The sequence below is a fragment of the Rhipicephalus microplus genome, chromosome 5, assembly GCF_043290135.1.
Source record: "Rhipicephalus microplus isolate Deutch F79 chromosome 5, USDA_Rmic, whole genome shotgun sequence".
In the NCBI taxonomy this organism is placed as follows: Eukaryota; Metazoa; Arthropoda; class Arachnida; order Ixodida; family Ixodidae; genus Rhipicephalus; species Rhipicephalus microplus.
This window is the reverse complement of record NC_134704.1, coordinates 95,371,360-95,392,902: the sequence shown is the minus strand read 5'-3', so window position 1 is coordinate 95,392,902 and position 21,543 is coordinate 95,371,360. Positions and strand designations below refer to the sequence as shown.

Genomic DNA, 21,543 nt, shown 5'->3' with positions numbered 1-21,543 from the left:
GGAAAGGGAAGTGAAGGTGAAGAGGAAAACGAGAAGGGGAGAAGGTAAAGCAACCAAGAAAGGGAAGTGATAGTAAAGAGTGATGTGAGGGTGAGGAAGAAAACGAGGGGGAAAGGCCGCCAGCTCTACTTTTTCCACTCCTCGCGTCACTATAGTGTGCAGCTGCTCCCCCCCTTTTTTTTATTTTTTTTGATAGAGCTGTTACCATTGTTTAAAAAGTAAAAGCGACCTATTTATCAAAGTTGAGCATATGAGCTCCATGCAATCCTTTATCACTTTCGGAGAGAACTGAACGTGCAGCGGCGCGTTATCACCGCGAGTAGAGCTACAAACGATCGAAGCACTTATGCGCTCCAAATATCCCGAACGCAATACACCAATAGTATCGGTCAACGGCTTCGACGTTTGGGAGGGCCACTAACGCCCCGCTTTCACGGAGAACGAGAACTCGAAGAAAAAGTGCCACCAGATACGCGCGCGGGTCCAAGCGTTTCCGTCGGCGCGAGCGACCCAGCGGCGGGTCCTTGAACGTGACGGCGAGGGGCGGGCTCTCCTTTCAGATGTAAGACGCCGCCGGCAGTCGCTGGTCGATTCTCCACCCGGAACGCTGGCAACAAGGCGGTGAAACAACTGAACGCAGCGGACCGACGTTGCACACGTACACGAAGGACGACGTCACCGTGGTTCTGCCGGGGAGTGGCGACGGGACGGAAGCAACGGAGGGAAAACACCGGCGTGTGATCCGTGCGTTAAAGCGTGCTGTGGTGAGTGGACTTATATGAGCTTTATAGCACGGTGTTTTATAGCAACGTAACATAAACCTTCTCACAGACACCTGGGCGCAACCATAATTCTCTTTGGCTGTGCTGAATAGGAGTGAGCCCCGTGCAACAGTCTGGCATGGCACCGTATTTTCCCTCCTGTGAAAAGGAGGGAATAAGTTACCGCCGCAGCGCATAGCAATGTGCGTGCAAACGAAGCCACGCCAGACTGTTCTATTATGTTACGTGCCAGCTAAGACAGTGAATAGCTGCCCCGCCGCGGTGGTCTAGTGGCTAACGTACTCGGCTGCTGACCCACCGGTCACGGGATGGAATCCCGGCTGTGGCGGCTGCATTTCCGATGGAGGCAGAAATATTGTAGGCCCGTGTTCTCAGATTTGGGTGCACGTTAAAGAACCCCAGATGGTCGAAATTTCCGGAGCCCCTAAACTACGGCGTCGCTCATAATCACATGGTGGTTTTGGGACGTTGAACCCCACTTATCAATCATCAAGATAGTGAAAAGCTAGAACGTGACAAACTTGCTCATGCCATCTGAGCGACATCCAGAGACGAAGCTGAACTACAGCGCAGAAAACCTCGCGAAATTGCTTGGCATTACTAAACGCAACTCGTGCAGTTAGGCGATGTTTTACTTGCGCCAATCGGAAGGGGTTGTGTAACACACGTCAAGCAGAAACGCCATCTTTTACCAGGCAGGCAAAACTACAAGAAATAATACATTAAAACCTCGATGGTGATGGCCTACGCGCCGAGCTTTACGTTGTATGGCCGTACGACTCGTCCACTATAAAATACACGGTCGCACGTCGGTGCTACTCGTGACACCGGAAACGTGATTGATCCCGTATAATTTACGTTCTCTCTGTTAGTTTCAGGCCCAGAAAAATCGCGCACTGCCAAATTGCTCGTTTTATCAAATATGTCGCTTCTGCGCGCACACACTTGCATGTAGTACAACGTGGGCGTGGTTGACGGAGAGACGATGGTTCGTAGCACGCCAGTTGAAACTAAGGTGACCGCAAGTGGCGCTGGTGCGGTGAATTGTGCATTGATTGGTGCAGTGGTCTGCTGCGCCACCTGTAGGTGCTGCACGTTTCCCGTATCTCTCTCAAGTATCCTACACGACTCTGTTTACACTATAGGTTTTTCTAGGAAAAAGTGCATGGGACTGTGGCTCGGTAACTGTGGCGCTATTATGCTATGCACTGTACATGTTTACGGCAGCTACAATATTTTGCAGCAGTAAGCACATAGGCTCGCATTAACTACGCCATTAGCTTTAATGAACAAACATTGCGGCTTTGAAGTACTGGCATTTTGCGTGTAAATATTGCATAAATAACGTAATATATCCAAGGTAATTACATATGTGCTCAGAAATCTGTGAAGTATTTGCAAAGTGAAAAAAGAAAAAGCCGGATAAAGCGTGAAGTATAGAGTCGGATGAACGAAGCTAAAGCCAGGAGTTTGATGTTTTGGAAGAATCCACCTTTCACCCGTCGTTCCCGTGATCGCTGTACGAGCGCAGTGCTTGATGTCCAGCAGGTGTTGCGGCTAATTCCGTGGAATGTAAAATGGGCCATTCATTCGTTGGCTCATCGAATTTCGAGTCGTTCTGTCACTGAACACGAAGTCCGTGCACGTGCTTTCGTTATCCACTATATTGACCGCGCTCTGACAGCTGAGTGCGACGCTCTGAGCACTTGTGTTATACAGCGATTGATTTATTAACACAAAAGTGTTCAATGCCAAGGTCCAACAAGGCTTCAGCGATGCATTTCCATCACGAAAATGACGGAAAAAGACTGAAAACGATCGCATGGCGAAGAAGAACTTCAAGGAAAAAAAAAAAGGTTTCATAATTGCAACTTTTTTCGCCACTTCAGCGCTATCCTCTCGGACATGGCGTAAGTTTTCCTAGTCAGTGTGCCCTTCTACTGCTTTTTTTTTTTACTTTCGGACACGTTTGACTTAGGTTACGATTCTCTTGCACGTTATGGACATGACGAAGGAATCAGCCACATTTCTATGCCTCTAGCCCACGCGTTTCCAGGAGGGCGAAAGCGGGGAAGGGGAGGAATATGTTTGGCGGCTTTCGTACCTGTAGACAAAATGGACAAAAAAAGATATGAATTTTTTAACACAATATAATAAAAGGAATCAGTGATAAAAGAAGTACACAACAAATAAAGAAAGCCTATCGAAGTGTGGAACAATGTCATCGACTCGTGTCACGAGTTTCGTGTGCGATGACAGCGTTCCTTCCAAACATTGTTGGTGACATCGTTCGTTACCGTCATATGACCAGTAGTATTCATATTTTTCTCTGCTGTTTTTTATTCTTAAATACCCCCTATATATTCCTTTCTTTCTCGTACATAGGTCTGTTCATGATCGAAATGGAGTAGTGTTTAGGTTTCACGTCACCCTGTGTTATTTCTCGTTTTTATCGCTCCGTGTATCTACCTAGCAGCGCATTAAACCATGAAGACATACTAACTAGCCCCAATTTCAGCACTATCATAACAATATGACCCTCTCACTGTTTATAAACGGGGCCCTGGACGGCTTCCAGTTGTGCGCCGACGTAGCTTAGTAGCATTGGCCGGAAATTAACGAGTCGCCCTCAGATTTTAAAAACTTTTCTCCTTATGTTTTACCGAATATCTTAAATAAGTATTCTTCTAAGCTACACACAAATTAAAAGAGGTAACTTTATGTTTCGGGGTCCTTCACTTTACCTGAAAACGTTAACAGACCTTCCTTATCCTGACACAGCACACACGCACGCCCGTTGCTATATAATGACAAATGAAGTGACTGAAAGTTTCTTGGGTATAGAACGTTCGCTGCTTTTGAATGTATATGAATTTTCGCGAAGCTTAGCACAGCGACGCAGAGAGCTTCGCAGCTGATTCCGCCTTCCCGAGATCAGGCCCGTGAATTCAGCCCCTCAGCTCCGCTTTACATTGGTATCTTTACGGCTTTCAGTCAGTTTGAAGCCACGCTAAATTTTTTATTTGCTTTTTTTTCTTCTGCTTTTTAGCGCTTTCTCGAAGAAAAATACGGAATACAGGCCACGATGATCGAAAGAGACAGACCTTACTGCCAGGTCGTAGACGGCCACAGGCTCCCGGGTAGCTTCTCCGAAGAAGTGTACCGCAGCGGTCTACGGTATCGACCAGAGCCCGGAGACGTGGTCTTGGACACTTTCCCCAAGTGTGGCACCCACTGGGTGCTGGGCATCCTCAAGGCCGCGTACCAAGTGTGCCGGGAAGTCACTCCGGGATCCACCTTCCTGGAGAAACTCGGACTCGATGCCATCGAGAAGTGCGCCAGGCCCCGGATCGTGTTCACGCACCTGCCGTTCCAGTTGGTGCCCTTTTCGGACCAGGCCAAGTACATCTACGTGATAAGGAACCCAAAGGACTGCTGCGTGTCTTTCTACCACCACACCAAAACCATACCAGCATACAAGTGAGTGCTACGGTACTGAAACAGAAACCTCTATAACTTCATCATCATCATCATCAGCCTGACTACGTCCACTGCAGGACAAAGGCCTCTCCCGTGTTTCGCCAGTTAACCTGGTCCTGTGCTTTCTGCTGCCGATTTATACCCGCAAACTTCTTAATCTCATCTGCCCACCTAACCTTCTGTCTACCCCTAACTCGCTTGCCTTCTCTATAATTTACGAACACTCATTCGTCCTTGTAGTATTGCGTTGTGTTTATGGCAGTTCCCCACCGAGCTGCTAAAAACGAGATTGATTGAGTTAAAAAGAGAAGGCGTGAAAACACGGACAGTGAAGTTATAGAGGAAAGTCAAGACCCCACAGACGCCGACAAACAACTGAAAATGCGTAAAGAATGTATAGAGACACAAAAACAACTCTGCGCATACCCAAACGAGAGGTTATAACTATCGATCTGACACACGTGGTGGTTGCGTAAGAGGTAACTGTTCAGGCATCTGATTTCTTCTTTATGCAGATCAATGGACAATTGGCTCACCCATGCGCTATATACCTTTATTATCAATAGACCAGGCCTCAACCGCTTTAGTACCCGTGTTCAGAATCCAGAATCCACTTTATTTTCAGCAGATTAGTAGGGGGCCCCCAAGGCAAAAAGCTGTGCAAACAGCTTGACGAGACCTGGGGGCCTACAAAGGACAGCACATGCAGCGGATTCTACACAGTTGTAAACACCGTCAACAAAAACAAACAGCGTAATACGAAGAAAGTCTAAATGTCACGTACAATGAACATCGGAGCATTGGTACAACATGAAAAAAAATTATATCTTCATCAAGTAATCACACACGTCTGATGTGAATACACTGAAAGGGGCATTGAATTTTATATTGGATTTTAAGGCATTGTAAGAGTTGGCAGGCAATACTCTAGTCTATAGCTCTACCGTAGTTAGTGCGTGTATGGGGTACTGGTGGTTGCCTGTTACGTATGCTGTAGTCATGACGAGTGTATTCTTAATGTTTTGGAAGCTTGTTTTTATGCATATAAAGGGAGAGTTTATAATCGTGTAATTAGGACACCTTTAGCATATTATGTTTAATGAATAGGGTAGCAGTGGGTAGTGGGCCTGGCTGCCCGGTGAAATCTTCATAAATTCTTAACACCTTATTTTGAAGCTGCACGTTCTGTCTTTTTAGCATGCATACCTACCGACCAGCTCAGCTTTGATATTCGTGGCTTGATCAGTACCTCTAGTGGAACCTGCAACTTAGCCCCTCTCTCCCTATCTCTCTGTCATCTCATTCCCCTTTCCCATTTCAGCAGCGTAGTGTTATCAAACCAGGTGCTTTTCCAGTTAACCTCCCTCCTTATGAATTTCCCTTTCCTTCCTTAGTACTTGCACCGCGGGAAATGAATTAATACTGTAGCTTATGTGTGCATTAAGCTCGGTAATATAAGCTATTGCTTTTTATCGCAGTAGCCAAAACACCTGTGTCACAAGCGTTTCTGTGGTGTTATCACGATGATGTTAAGCGCTGAAACTGCAGGATTAAGCTCGTCTGACAGATGGTGACACCGTTTCGTTGACTGAGCAACATAGAAAGGCGCACAAATTCAGGTCAACGATGTGCTATACTGTGTGCATTAATTACGCTCAGCTACGCTTAGCAGTAAACGCAGCCAATAAAATTAGATCGTGTATGCTTCTTGTGGAAGACATGCCTACCTGAAAAAAAATTATATTTTTACTGGTGCGTGCAATACTATGCGTTGATGATCGAACATGCAACCTGAGCCAATTAATTACTTTTAGCCTTCCAATAAATGAACTTCTCTTGAAAAGCACCTCTGCATCACTGAGATGTGTCGTTAATTGGAGCAAACTATGATTACATATGGCAGGGGCATGGCGACGGTTTTATTCGGGATTGGTTTCAGCCCCTTATGTGTACATGCATACGTGCGTATGTATCTAATATCATTGGTGAAGCCAGAAAGTGAAAAAGCTCTGACCCCCCACACCCACCCAAGAAATTTTCAGATTTTTATGTATATTGACACTCACACTGATACAAACGCGTGCAGAAACATACAAGAAGTTAATTGAACCTCCTCCGCACCCGAAAACAATTTCTGGCTTCGAACACCGATACATGTACACATTAACTCGGAGTTTGGCAGCGAATGATGACGAATGTGTAACGAAATCTTGTTTGACTGGGATAAAATATTGGTGAAAACATTGAATGACACCAAAACGAAATCAATAATAATTACTGACTTTCCGGCTACACCACGGGTGCCTTGTTCCCATCCCTTTGGAGGAGCAGGAGGAGGAAGTAAATAAATAAAAAGCAGGGAGGTCTACCAGACGCGCGTCAGGTTTGTTACCCAACATTGCGGGAAGGGGTTAGCAAAGCGACGCGGGCGTTGCTAAGCTTTTTTTTTTAAAATCGATTGGATTAAGCAACCGCTTGTCTGTACAATGGATAGGCGCACATGTACTTTGACGGTGTTCACCATGGAAGTTTTCATCGTGGATAAGGCTCCCATGTGGGAACCAAAACGTTTTGCACCTTGGCCAGCGTCCTTCAACGTTCGGAATGACGTTCGAACCCTCTGACACTCCGCCTCTCCCTTTCCCTACTCTGTCGCAAGGCCTTACGAAGGTGTACTGATGTGTTTATTTGGGCCGGTTGGTACATCATCAACGGACAGCGCTTCGTCCGTCTCTGTCCTGTGTTACGCGCTGTTTTTTTATTTATTTTTTCACTTACGAAGGTGGTGTATTCAGATTTACCAGGCTAGCAGTTTAATTCTGGCGCTTATATTTGAAGATGTTACACTAATCACGTTTGCCTGACCTTTAACATCACAATGCCGCCCACAGGTTCCAGGACGGCACCTTTGACGAATACTTCGAGATCTTTCTGGACGGTCGCACCGACTTCGGCAGTTACTACGAGAGCCTGCGCTCGTGGTATTCCAAGAAGGACGAGCCCAATGTTCTCTTCCTCACCTACGAAGGCATGCACGCGGACGTTCGGGGATCGGTGCTGAAGATTACGCGCTTCGTAGACGCCGGCATTGCCGACGAACTGGAGCGAGACGAAGACAAGATGAGGACAGTTCTGGAGAAGTCGAGCGTCGGCAGCATGAAGAAAGAGTTCGAGCTGCAGTTCGTGAGGAAGGGCGTCGTGGGGGACTGGAGGAACTACTTTTCGCCAGAGCAGTCACGGAGACTGGAGGAGAGATTCTTCCGCGAAGTGGCAGGCACAGACATCTCAAAGCTGTGGGAAAGCACCGACTGGCTACTCGATGAAAAAAAGACCTGAACGCTCTCTGTTTACTCCGGATACTGAACACCTCATGTCCCCCGATAATTTCCTATAGTTATCTCTAAAATATACTACATTCGTACATCCGCCACATAAATAATGCGTGTGTGTAGGGAAAAGGGGAGGTAAATATGTGAAAAAGAAACAATACTCGATCTCTTCGGCCCACGCTTACTTTCTCTTTTGAAATCAAAATTCTCGACAAGCTTTTGGTGAAAGCAACGTCAGATGTGTCTTGAGTGGCGACTGCACCAACACACTACAATTCTGCTGAGACAGTCCATCACGAATGTGCCTTGCAGGAGCCCGCTCCGCGAGATTTGTGATATCGCCATCGCTTGTGTAATATTAAACCTAGGAAATAAAACGAAGAACGAGCACTATTTCATCATACTTGTGAGTTTTTCGGTTTCTGCACTTGAAAACGAGTTCGTTTATCACCTGCAGCTGGGTACGTGGTAACCTTCCCCAGGAAGCAGCAGCAATTGGAGCCGTATATGCATGAACGAAACGCTATTTAAAAACTCATCAACTCGCACGGAGCGCTTGTACCGCATAAGTACCATTAAAATGTCACCGACTGCTGGTCACGGTTCGGCAGACTCGCACATCAGACCACACCCACACTTGGGCCCACCCGCGAGTCCGAGCGAGCGAAATTTCGGCAAGTGTGAGTATGAGTGGGCGCGACTGAGAATTTTGGTGAGAGAGCCATATAAAGTGGGGCTTCGAGAGAAACTTGATAAGTGTAAATCCAAGTTGCCCGCTCCAAAGAAAGTGGGTGTCCGGATGTCTTGGCCCCACTCACCCCTTAATTTTTTTTTCGAACACGTCGAAGAAGAGGACCTATCAAGTTGTGCACCACATAAACTCAGCGAAAGATATCAGATTTCTGTAGGTCGAAGACCCCCTCCCCCTCTAAATATCCCAGTATACAACCCTAGTCCAAGTGTGAGAAGTTGGGCAGGAGTTTGGAAATTACGCTTGAAAATAAGGGAAATTCTGAAAGTCCAAGCAAATAAAAACAGTATAACATGAAAGTATAACATGAAAGTGAAATGCGTCTTTACGAAGATAACTCAACGTTTATTGTCCATTGATAAATCTTGCACAATGTCTCCTGGTGTTTGGCGGTTATAGCACCGTCTAATGTGGACGCACCTACATTATTTTTTTTTTTGTAGTACATATCCCCATCCCGACGTCTAACGCCAGTTATCATAATTATACCATTGTGGTACCTGAAGTATAGTTAACATCGATCTGGGCATACCACTACCGCCACAGCAATGGCACGCCACGTAAGTGACGTAACCATAGCAACGCCGCCAATATGGCCGCTAAAACGTCATTCCCTCTACATTTTTTCCCAGTGCGAGGGATGGGCAGGTTCTTTCCTCCCTTCATGCATGATGCTCACCGAGGAGTACAGAGGAAATGCTCGACTGTAGAAAACCGCCGGCAAAGCACCGAGTCAATGACCGTACTTTGCTCACTGCGATGATTGATTGATATGTGGGGGTTTAACGTCTCAAAACCACCATGATTATGAGAGACGCCGCTGTTAAAGAAGGAGGAGGAGGAATAAATGAGGAAGGACAGGGAGGTTAGCCAGTTCTCAGACCGGCTGGCTACCCTGTACTGGGGAAGGGGATAAGGGGGATAAAGAATGAGAGAAAAGAGACGTTGTAAAAAAAAGAAAGAGAAGGTCATCAGACGATCCACGATGCTGTTTACAGTCTGTCTCTAAGACCACTTGCCCGCAGAAAGCGCAACAACGCTCTCAATGCCTTGCGTGCAGAGGACGGTCACGGCCAGTGCCCTAATACCCTTTCTTCCGACAATTGGCGATTGTTTATTCTATCTAAAGCTTTTGACAGTTCTTTTCTTGGCACGCTGAAGCGGGGACACTCGCAGAGAAGATGGGAGAAAGTCTCTGCGCAGCCACAGTTGTCACATGTCGGGCTTCTGGCCATTCCGATTCGAAACGAATAAGCATTCGTAAAGACCACCCCAATCCACAGACGGCACAAAAGTGTCTCCTCTGCTCTGGTTATTCCTGATGGAAGACGGAGCTGTAGGTGTGGGTTCAAATTATGAAGGCGGACGTTGGTGAATGCCGGTGAATTCCACTGAGCGAGTGTCAGTTCTCGTGCAAGTGATCGAAGCCTTGCAGCGGCGTCCGTTCTTGATAATGGTATAGCTACACAAGGGGCATCATCATGAGCAGTTCGGACTGCTTCGTCTGCACGGTCGTTTCCATCAATGCTGCAGTGGCCTGGTATCCATTGATACGCTATGTCATGTTGTTTCCCTATAGCTCGGTGATGAAGCAGTCGTATTTCAGCCGCTGTGAAAGGCTCCGGAAATTTCGAGCACCTTAGGTTCTCTGCCGTGAATTCAAATCTGAGCACACGGGCCTACACCACTTTCGCCTCCATCGAAAAGGCAACCGCCGCAATTGATCCCGCGACCTACGGATCAGCAGCCGAGTACCTTAACCACTAGATCCCCATGGCGAAGCTTTTTTCTTCTTTTTTTTTTTGCTTGCTGCGAGGTAACATTAGATACCTGAAACTCCACTAGCATAAACCAAATGCCCGGATGCTCAGGCCAGAATTGAAGTAGCCGCACTGCATGCGTAGTGGCCCATTGACGGTAGCGTGGACTCTGTTGAGTCTTGTCTTCAGTAGCGACCCAGTAGAAACTTCAGAAACGTAGTGTTCATGGTCCGTATAGTCACCACTGTAGCGAGCAGGCAGAAGAAAGAGGATGCTGCTACACAGAATGCGAAAACCAACTCATTATTTCGAATTCCATGCGCTTGCTTGTTTTTTCCTATATGCTTTGGTTCGTACCCACTACGGGGATTGACCACCAAACGGTTATTGTAATGGGGAAAAAGAAATTTCTAATTTTGATGAAGAAAATGATTATTCAGCACCCAGGGAATATAAGAATGGACAATCATAAGGTGACCGACGAATAACGTATGTAAATAACTATTAATTGAAATGAATAAATGAATGGCAATTCCAAAGAACTCACACTGCTCTCCCCTCCACCGACCTCATCATCGTCGCTGCCCCGGCACGTCAGTACGCGACAAACCCAACTGCAGAGAATTTCGTTAAGTGCAAGTTAGTCCAGAGAGGATGAGAGGGTTCTGGATGTTAAAAACCCCCCATCCCACCGGTGGCCAGAGGAGGGGGCCTTCAACACTCTCCCTTCCAAAAATTTTCAAGTGTGAACCCTACGAAGGGGCATCACTCGGTGCCCGTGCGGCGCACTTCCGAGTTTCAGAGCAGTGAAGTTGCCATACTTGTTTTTTTTTTTTCTGGGGATGGGATTTATGTATTGCTCTGCGACATTTTCCCTATTGACATTGTGCGCTCCTCATTAGATGAAGAACCAAATTCACGGCATGACGTATACAGCCATAGAGTTTTCTAACGTTAACTAGATGGGACTCTGGCACTGCGATCGTTAAGCGACCATGGGAATGATGGGTAGTACACGAATTTGTCTAGTCTTCGTGCTTGCAGGCGGCGAATCGCAACTTGTGGCTTCATTAATTGCTGTCTTTCGGTTTAGTTTCGAATGAAAGAACAAGCCGTTTTGAACTTCGTGAGATGATTAGAAATGGTGATCCTAAAAGGTTAAGCGTAACTGCCGAACATTTGCCGATTATTGTTTCGTCACAAAGGATCTTCAAGCCACGCGAAGCCAGATGGAACGTCAAGTATGAAAACTAGGCAAATCTATGCAATACCAGTGATTCCCACACTCGCTGAAGTGCCATGCGTTGCAGCTCCCATACACACTAGCGCCAGAGATCCCTATAAAGAAATTTGGGAAAGCCTATGTATATAGGAACGCCCATTACGCATAAGAATGCGTATGGGTAAATTTCGAGATGGATAGCGCACAGGTTTATTCTTTGCATTCCAAACTCGCACTCATCATAGGTGTCGTACTTTGCGGAAACCGTTAAAACCAACCAAGTTTCACGCCACACTTCTTCGTTTGCGAGGTCTAAAGCTGGTGAGGCGCCCTTCAATACAAGCGACCTCCACTCCTTTGAGCGGGAAATGGCATGTATTCATTCAAACATATATAGTGATGTTCATTTCTCTAAAAGTCCCATTCTGCCTCAGGTTTCGTTTGTGTTTGTATATTTAAATATTAGCATTATGCTCTCTCTACAATATATGCACCAACAGCACAAGAAAACAATCCCGAATAGAAACCTTCTCAGGATAAAGGAGGAGTGTGGTTGTGTTATTCTGATTGTGCCATAAAATGAACCTTTATTTGACAGTACACACCACGGAGGAAGGAAAGGTAGGACAGGGCATGCCCAGTCGGCGCGCTACGTGAAAAGTGTGGAGGAAATGACATCATGGCGGCCATATTCATTGGGCACAATGGCGGCGTTGCTATGGTTACGTGCTGTGCAGTGGAGCTGGTCTAGCAGGGAGCAGCCGCGGCTGGCGGCGGCATGTGTGCCTCCCCAGGTCTCGTGCTGACGATAGTTATAGCGCGAGAACAAAAACGACGACACAGAGACAAGAAGGACACGAAGTCTCTGTGTCGTCGTTTTGTTCTCGTGCTATAACTATCGTCATGCCATACCAACTGAACTAGCCCAAGCTGCCACACTTCTCGTGCTGAGCCGTGGCGGACAATATCCGTGCTCAGCGCCGCGTTATTGGTTACGCAGTGTTCTCCTGGCAGTTACTGTATACTCTTAGCAACGTTTACAAATCGCTTTGTCCATCACGGGTTTTCAACAGTGCGTAGAACGATTGCATATCCATGTGTCGTGCGGCGGATGACGCGGCTGAAGCAATTAGTGTTCAGCGAAATATCGTTGGCCACCATGACGAAGCGGAACGACGACGAACGCCTTGCAGGTTAGTGACGGTTGGGCAGTGTTCCTGCTTGTGACAACGGACGACGCTGTTGATCCCAGCAAGACGCAATGAGGACGATGTGCATATACGTAGTTTCGTGTTGTGTGTGTACGGTAACAACTTGCATGTGCGTATTAAAACACCCTTTCTGTACCGCTTCGTATACTCCTCCGCATTGCATGTAATCTCAACGTAACAGCAACTGCGTTCAAGTGTCACTTGCACCATGCTCAAAGTCACCACGGTCGCAGAATGCTGACGCCGGTGAGTTTTACGCGGAACACGGACACAGTGGCCGGACGCTGCGTCGGCCGCGTGGCGAAATGCAACCGTAGAAGGTGCACGACCGATCATGTTTTCTGTACAGTTGCTGAATTAATGACGTGAAAATACTCGCCGTTGTCAGTGCATCTAGCGCGCGTTTTTTTGTATTTGCTTGGTTGTCGGTGAGCTGTTACTCGCCCTTAATACTCGGACGAAATGATTTTGCCGAAGGTGTCACGCTGGCCCAGAGTGTTGAGCTCCATTCCATTAGTTGCGGATCGTCACGACACACGCGCTGCGCAGCTCACGTGCTTTCCGAGCCGTAGAAAGAGTCGTGCTTTCTGCTTTACATTCTGATGTAAACAAGAGAGGAGAATTCGCCCAGTCAATATGGACGACTTCCGGCTTCATCAGGGCTTCACAGCGAGTGACGTCAGGGCCTCTCCTACCTTTCCTTTCTCCGTGTTGCACACCAAATATGGGGTAACATCAGTGCCCAGATTAGGGTGGCAAAAATTCTAGCCACCCTGCTCAGATGTGGAAATCAAAATGAATGCAAATGCTAGTGCTACATTGCATACTTTGACAACAAATAATGTGTCTTTTGATGACCAAGATATCATGGTTTTGGTAAAAATATTCGTCTCCTGTTTTAATTCCAGAAAATTGTGAAGTGCTGCAAAACACATATTAAATACTCAGACGTGAATACTAAGGCCCACTGAGTGTGCCAACACATTTTCAGAAGCTATGGCCCAACTGAAATGAGATAATCTTGAAGGGACACTAAGATCAACTATTAAGTCGACGTTGATTGTTGAAATAGTAGTCCAGAAACCTTGTAGTGTTACTTTTGTAGCAAGGAAGTGCTTATTTTGAAATAAAAAAGCGCTTTAGCGGTTCGTATCAGGTTAGTGCACTTCAAATTATCCGCCTCAACGGATTGTCTCACGTCAATGTTGCCGTGCACAACGTTGTCCCGCTTTAATGAGCGGCCGCCGCAGAGGGAAAATAGCGGGAGACACATCAGCAACAACTGCCACTGAAGAATATTTAGCAATGGCCTTCAAGATTATATGCGTGCTTGGATCAAATGGGATTCTCTAGATGGCACGACCTGTCGAGTTTAACCCAAGGAGGATACATAAAACTTGCTGAAGTGGAAGGGGCGCTGTACGAGTGAAGCCAGCCGCCGCCATCTTGCCAGTAGCAAAAATCGTGCTCAGCGCCATCGCGAGCTGCTGATTTCGTCCGTTCTTGTTTCACCTTGTCGGCATGTGAAGACAAATGGTTTACAATGGTTGCCTCTTGCGTGGTTTACGGATGTGCCAACAGGTTGAAAAAAGGTTGTGGCCTCACATTCCACCTATACGTACACGAAAACATCTTCGACATAGCCATTCCGCGCTCGTTACTAAAGGGAGCTATAGCTGACGCGATCTAAGCGTGCAAAACATAACAGTCCGGATTTGTTTTACAGGTTTCCTAAAGATCCCGTAACGCAGAGCCTCTGGGAGTGGGCCGTTCGCCGTGAGAAGTCGAATGCGAAAGACTGAGATCACTTCCCTCTGTGCACTTCGCGCCAGAGTGCTTTGACCACCTCTTTGACATTGAAGGGAAGCATGTGAAATGGGGTTATGAAGTGGCATTGGAGGCACTTCCACGTGAAGAAGGGTTTTGGCTCGGAAACAAACTTACGAAAGTCCACGTCCAATTGGAAAAGCAAGAAAATGAAGGTATGATATGCTGTACAACTGATCTAGTGCCTCAGTTGCCGACACTTTGGACTTCTGTGAACAAAAGCTAAAGCTGCCACAATTCAAAGGTGCCAGCACAAGATCTACGTTTATTAGAACTTTTGATCCCTTGTTTGACATCTTAAACTCCAGGAACCCGCTGGCAAGGTCGTACAAAGCGCCCCTTCGGCAAGGGAACGAAGCATTCTAGAAGTCGTTTTTTTGCGGAGACTCGAGCGTACATAAACGGGCTGAGAGATCCGGCAGTGACAGAAGGACTGAAAAAAAACGGATTCATTGGTTTTTGGATACGCATGGCAAGCACGGAAAGAATGTTTGACAGACTTGTCAGCCAGGGTCAGCTGAAGTACTTACTGACACACAAACTCAGTCAAGACTATGCCGAAAACTTCTTTGAATCAATACGTGGATGAGGCGGCCATAACAACAACCCAACAGCTTCGCAGTTTATGGATGCATACAAGCGTCTGTTGGTTCCGACGGAAGTCACGTCTTCAAGTTCTGGACACTGCTCCGAAGATGTTCTCTCCGTATTCAATGCAACGACTCCTGCAGCCATGGTAGATCCAAGAAGCAATCTCACTGACATGCGCAAGGCCCCAGTCCTGCAGCCCGATGACCACGACAATACGCATCGCATTGACTAGCCCGAAAGCTTTTCTGTTTTTGTCGGTTCCGTGGTGCCATACATAGCAGGCTTCATTGTTCGAAAGGTCGAACTGCAACTACCTGTGAAGAGTGCATAGCAGCCATGCACTCAGATGAGCTGACACCTTTAATTAAATGTAAGAGGCGAGGTGGTCTTGTTTCACCGTCGCGAGATGTCATTAGCCTCTGTAAAGAAGTCGAGGAATGAGGCGGCTACAGGCTGAATGTGATTCCACCACAACGGTGAAGTCAAGAGCAAAACACCTCATCCTGAAAGTTCTATGAGCTTCCTCCGAGAAAAACTGGTTCCATAAACTTGAGCAGCACGTCCTAGACTTTGATACGCTTGATAATCAGGTTTACAGTTTATGCAGGCAAATCGCCGAACAATACGTAAAAGTGAGGATACAACACATGATGAAGGGAAAAAAACCGAGAATCGGTCAAAAGTAAGGTGGGACCACTTTTGACAAGGACAATAATTTTCAACCACCAGTAGGGCACCTATGTTTTCGATGACGTGTTTGCTTTAGGCATCGCTATTTGATGCATATGCACTTTAATTGAGTTCTCTACATGCCACTTGGCTGCGTACAAGTCGCAATAAACATTTACAACCAGAATTACTTGTTTTCGTTGCTTTATAAACACACGAGTCACTTCACCCGCAGCGCGATGAAGCATAAATTTGCAGCGCTCGGCTCTTTTCTGCCACTGGCAACATGGCCGCCACACGCTCGGCGCGGCTTCACTCTCTCCCGTAGCGGCGCATAGGCGGCTTCCACTCCAGCAAGTTTTATGTATCCTCCTTGGTTTAACCAGGGGATTTTTGAACCACTCCCGCCATTCCCCATAGTAATGTCCTGTTTTTTTTTTCCGTGGATCAAACAGAAACGAACAAGCAGCATTTTATTACGTCTCTTGATGCACAGAAGGGTTCAATATTTTGTGCAGCTAGATCGATTACTAGTGATTAACTGTAGGCAGCTTGTCTGACGTCATCGGGATTATTTTGCGAACGTCCGGATGAGGCGTATTCGTTCACGTGCATTTACCTTTACTTCTCGGTAAGTAGGGCGCTGCTGGTGCTAATATTGTCGTTTTAGACGTCATACATTGAGCTTTTTTTCGCATAAATTGTTATTTGACTTTAGTGCACCTTTATAACACCTGTGTCACACGGGCGCACAAGAAGTCTTTTAAGTAAGCGGTCTTTTACGAAGTTGAAAGACGTTTAACAAAGAGGTGTTTCGGCGCAGACACGCGGCAGCAACGATCTCCTTTTAGTGTTTTCGTTCGAAGACGCTAGCGAAAGTGTGGCGCTAGCAGTTAAAAAAGAAGCAATGAAAATTACACGATGTATGACGATGTACAAGTTAAAGACTTGTTGCACTGCTCGTTTCTTCAAATAAATTTAAGAATTAGAGATGAAGAAACACCAATGTGAAAGTTTGTTGCACTAGTTAAGGAAGCATTCCCATAATTAACGACGTGCACAAGTCCGTCTGGCACCACTGGGCATTACTGTGGAGAGCTTGCGCAATGAGCTTAAGAGACAGTGCATCAGCATGCGTGAAACCATTACTCCTGAGAAGCGAGTCGGCATTGCCCTATACAAGCTTGACCACTTGAATGACGGGCAAACACACGACTGCCACGCTTTCCTCGCTTGTGCAAAATGGTTCGGCGCGAGACCGAGCGTCCCCACGTAATATTGCCGACGCGTCGTAGCTGCTCACGAGAGTAGGAAAAGAAATAACCATTAAAAGAGTTCAATACACCTTCTGCAGGATATGAAATTTGTTTTTACAAAGAATTTTGGTGACAGAAAAATAAGCATTCGCTCTTTATTTTCTACCACTCGAAAATTGCTGGCACCCACTGGTTTCGAGGCTACTCATTCGGAGCCGTAAAAGAGATCGACGAACTCGGTTTACGAAAAAGTCCGCTTCTAAAAAGGAGTTCGCTCTGTGCCGTGTGTCTGCTGTCAGGAACTCCTTTTCGGAAAAAGACCGCTTACTTAAAAGACTTTTAAGTGCCCGTGTGACAGGGGTATAAGGCAGTGCGTAATAACTGCAAAGTAGATGAGGCTGGTACTGATTTCAGAGCACGTGGCCAAAATAGCAACTGTAATGAAGGCACAATTTACTGCATTTGCCTTTTATGTAGACTCACTACAGCCACCAGAAGGCAAAAACATGACAAAGAATGCCGTTATTGTGGCTTCTAACTGCCGTACAACTACCTGCACAACACTTTGAACACACACTCAACAACTGAGCTCAATAAATATCACTATGAAAAGCAAAGATTTGGGATACTGCAGTTCACAAGAGCAGTTTGAGATGCTGCTGTTTATTTGAAAAAGTTGTTCACATAAGACAAATGGAAGGACACTAAGTAAGAAATGCACCTTTATTCTCTTTCACATAAAAATGTAGATAAAATTTGACATAAAGATGTAGTGTATAAAGTGTTTAGGAACATCACTTTCACATGTAACTTCCTGAAACTTCCATCACATTAGTACACGCATTCACCACATATAACAAATGCCTCACAGTAAGATATACAGAACAAAAATTGTTTAAGTGATATGCAATAAATTCTGCATTTCAAAGCGTTGTAACAACACAGGCAATTATAAAATATTATGTTAACTTTTTTCTTGCACATGAAAATTTGAGAACTGCACAATTAGCCATAATAAAAAGTATTGTTCTCCACATATCCTACTTTCTCACAATAAAATGTCTTTCCCAGTGACGGCAAAATATGAAGCTTTGTTGTAACAAGGACACAAATTGGTGCATCTGTGGAAAAGGCCACATTTTCAAACAATACGCAATTCACATATTCAGCATGTACACAAACATAGCTGTAGCCATAAAAAATTTTAGGCTGAGGTTTTATGTATCACTTTAATACAGGATGCTTCAGTGTCAAGTCATTACATTTGCCTTGACCTTAACATGCACTTAAATCTAACTACATGGCACTTCTCTCACTTCGCTCCCATAGTAATATGGCAACCACAGCAGTAGCTATGTAAAAGAGCGACTGCGCAAATAGAAGCGGCAGTGAAATGCAATGAATGCACGAAACTTGAAATGTCAGTCTTGATCATCTGAGTATTTGATAACGGTTTGTTCAAAAATGCACCACTAGTGTTGGCCCTAAGTACATATGCTTTTCTAAGCTCAGAAACATACAGAGCTTGCATTTTTACCTTGTTTATCATGTTTATTATATCAGACCTTGTTTACCATGTCCTAACTAATGGGCAGACCTCTTAAAGTTTTGTGTAAAGTAGGAACAAAAGGCCCCAGCCAGTAGTGAGTATCAAAGCACTTGGCACCATAGGCGTGCACACCTAAGTCCTCTAGGGGGATGGGGGGGTGGCAAAGTTTGCCTCTTACATTGACTTAATAGAAGGGGTGCGCTGCGATGAACCTTCACTGCCTCTAAAGGGGAACCTTACACACACTTATGCTTGGCACTATATTGCACAAACATAAATAAAGATTATGTTTTTCAAAGCCCATCAACTGCCCCTGAGGTAATACTCATGCATAATATTGCTATGTGAAAATGCCCATGCATATTCTCAGAGTGTAATGCGCACGTGGGATGCTAACGACTACCACTAAGCACTTCTATAACCTAGCACCTTCAACAAAGCTATTTTAGCACATTAAGCCAGCCATCTAGCCCAGTTGCCCATTCTGCATCCTTACGAGCTTCACGTCCTTGTCAACGAGAAGAGCACACCTATACAGAAATGCCATAGTACATAACATACATTGGTCCCATTACTTTCCCATTACCTAGAAGGCCCCCATTAAACCTTAACATGTTTTTTTATTTTTTTGCAGGAGTGTCAAGCTCCTTCCATCCAATCTTTTGGATCCCAGAGTTTTGCATGATCCACAACGTGACCACATTTCTGTACAAAAGCATTTTGAATGGCTTGCGACTGCTCCTTATTAAAGTAATTTTTCCAGTCACCAATGATGCCCTTACGTACCATAACTTCTGGAGGCGGTGGTGGCCTGCTCAAAGGATAGTCCTTTTTAGCTGTCCAATTTTCTGGATCCTGGTCCCCAAGGGCCTTCTTGTAGTTCGTGTTTAAGTACTCCTTCATGCAATCAACACTGCTGTTCTTGACTACTTCCTGCAATTTCTTGGAGTCAACAGAGAGTAGCTCAGGATCTTTAACATCAATAAACTGGGCAATCTTGAGTACAGCAGCTGCGGGGTCCTTCTTCATGTTCTCATAGGTTAAGAAAAGAACATTTGGTTCATTAACACGTGGGTACCAAGAGACAAGGTGAGCAAAGTAGTCCCCGAAACTTGTAGCTCCATTTATGAAGAGCTGCAAGTACTCGTCAAAAGTGCCATCCTCAAAGTTATAAACCTTTGTCTTCTTCGTGTGGTGGAAGTAGGAAACGCAACAGTCTTTGGGGTTCCTCACAACATATATGTACTTCGCCTGTGCGTGCTTCGGGAGCAGCTCGTAAGCAAGATGAGAAGTGATTATCCTGGGCTCTGGTAAAGCTGCTATGGTCTCCCTGCCAACCATCTCGAAGAAGGAGGTGGACAGGCCATAGTCACTCTCTTGACTGGAGTTCTCACCAACGAGAAGTTGAACGATACGCTTTGTCCAGTTCGTGCCACATTTCGGGAAGGTGTCGATGAATATGTCGCCAGCAGAAGCCTTGTATTCCAAGCAGGAGAGCAGCTTGGCAGGGTCGAAGCCGTGTGGAAGACGGATGCCATTTACATCTTGGTACAATGGCTGACGGTTCTTGCTTCCCATAGTCTTCGCCTGAAGGCAGGCCGTAAAGAGTGAAAAATGACTATTCAGAGGCCGCGAGAAGTGTTGCTTTTTTTTCTTTTGTCGGTTGTGTTCCTGAAAAATGAGGGATGAAGGAACAAACACTCATCATTACATTGTCAACAAGCACCATCCCTCATAAATTGACTTCAAGCGCCGCATAGTTTCATTATGATGAGCTCAAAATCCAACAACGAAAGCTTGCAACCGCAGCTGTGAAGGAGCTTATCTTTTGATAAGTACACTGCCAGTTTTGTAATGCTCAATTTCTACTGGCTACATCGTACTCTGTATAACGACTGCGTTGAGATTATATTGTTGCGTGTATACTCTATGCCATATGCGCAGTAACACAGCTAGGGTACCGGAATGCTTTGTGTGCCACATACAATTTGCACGCTGTGGCTTTTTCAGACAGAGGGGAAGACGAAAACAGGCTAGATTCATATTTCAAATACATGCTTTCGCGTGGTTAATTTCAATTCCATGTGACTTCACTGTTGCAACGCTCACTAACGCCGCTTGACGGTCTAGGCTCTAGCCTATGAGCTTTAATGATTAGCAGATTACCAGCGGCGATTGAGGAGCTGTAAATCGGTAAATATAACGAACGATTTACAGGCAACAAAAAAGCGCACTCACCTGCACAGCTTGACGGCGAATGCGCAAGGAGACACTCAACGAGCTCGAGCGCTTCCTTTATTTGCTCTCCCGCTGTGTAATCTAGAGCACTGGTGTTGATGGATAAGCTGTTGACCCAGGAAGACAATCGCTCTTGGGAAAAAGTCACCGGCAGTTGCTCCAGCTGACAGGTGCTTCGGCAGCTCCTGTGTACACCAACACAGATCTGCCCTCGACCAGCCTGTCGTGCTAAGCAAAAGCATGTTTGCTGGCGTTCTTCTCTCCATGGCTGCTATAGTGCAGCCTTTCGCCGCTAGAGGTAATAATGTATTAAAATAAGCGATGTCGAAAAGCCAACTTTATGTGGAAAACTAATCACCAATCAACCACTGGTGCTGATGGCTTATTTTTCGAAAACACGTTCACTTCTCAAAGTGGTGACTGCGGAAACGCTAACAGTGACTGTAAACCATAAAGTGCGCGTACTGCCATGGCCACTGGATGCAAACTTGCGTATGCGGTTGCGGTACTGCAGACAAACAGAGAGGGGGCGGTGAAGGTCAATATTCATGCATGTTCCGTGTGTTTGTATGTGGGCGTCGATCATTAATTATTAACTGACATAATTGTACACTTTCTGTGTACACAGGTCAAATCGATAAGTTTTGAGAAGGGGGTGGCGGGCTTGATTCTTTAGACATCCCGCTGGTTACCACAAATCGGCGAACTCACTCCCACTCATACTCAGATCGAGCCGTGAGTCTGAGTCTGAGCAACGCTTCCTCTAGAAGAGGCATTAGTCTGAGTGAATCAATAAGTTTCTTACAAATATGTTTGTGAGAAACTCTACGGAGCGAACGCCGGCAGCCAGCGACATCTGCACGGACACGTAGCGTTGT

The 21,543-nt window shown here is 45.9% G+C and overlaps 2 protein-coding genes across 3 annotated transcripts; one reads left to right on the top strand and one right to left on the bottom strand.

The window, feature by feature from the left end:
• The first annotated feature begins 235 nt into the window (after nucleotides 1–235).
• On the top strand, nucleotides 236–7,984 carry LOC119174322 (sulfotransferase ssu-1). The gene is made up of 3 exons (XM_037425176.2): nucleotides 236–764; nucleotides 3,832–4,262; nucleotides 7,154–7,984. The coding sequence occupies exons 2-3, from the start codon at nucleotides 3,868–3,870 to the stop codon at nucleotides 7,596–7,598; spliced, it is 840 nt and encodes a 279-aa protein (XP_037281073.2). The 5' UTR covers nucleotides 236–764; nucleotides 3,832–3,867; the 3' UTR covers nucleotides 7,599–7,984.
• Nucleotides 7,985–17,587: 9,603 nt separating this feature from the next.
• On the bottom strand, nucleotides 17,588–20,930 carry LOC119174324 (sulfotransferase ssu-1). 2 transcript variants are annotated; one of them, XM_037425178.2, is made up of 2 exons: nucleotides 20,666–20,930; nucleotides 17,588–20,014 (listed from the first exon to the last, which is right to left on the bottom strand). In XM_037425178.2, exon 2 carries the CDS (start codon nucleotides 20,003–20,005, stop codon nucleotides 19,067–19,069), a length of 939 nt encoding a protein of 312 aa, XP_037281075.1. In that variant the 5' UTR covers nucleotides 20,006–20,014; nucleotides 20,666–20,930; the 3' UTR covers nucleotides 17,588–19,066. The 2 variants fall into 2 exon arrangements, with proteins under 2 accessions (XP_037281075.1, XP_037281074.1); XM_037425177.2 differs by having other exon boundaries at nucleotides 17,588–20,098; nucleotides 20,666–20,929.
• Nucleotides 20,931–21,543: the final 613 nt, after the last annotated feature.

Coding starts and splice junctions, on each gene's coding strand:
- LOC119174322 (XM_037425176.2), top strand. CDS start 3,868: ATGATCGAAAGAGACAGACCTTACTGCCAGGTCGTAGACGGCCACAGG. Junction 4,263..7,153: donor AAAACCATACCAGCATACAA/GTGAGTGCTACG, acceptor TGCCGCCCACAG/GTTCCAGGACGGCACCTTTG.
- LOC119174324 (XM_037425178.2), bottom strand. CDS start 20,005: ATGGGAAGCAAGAACCGTCAGCCATTGTACCAAGATGTAAATGGCATC.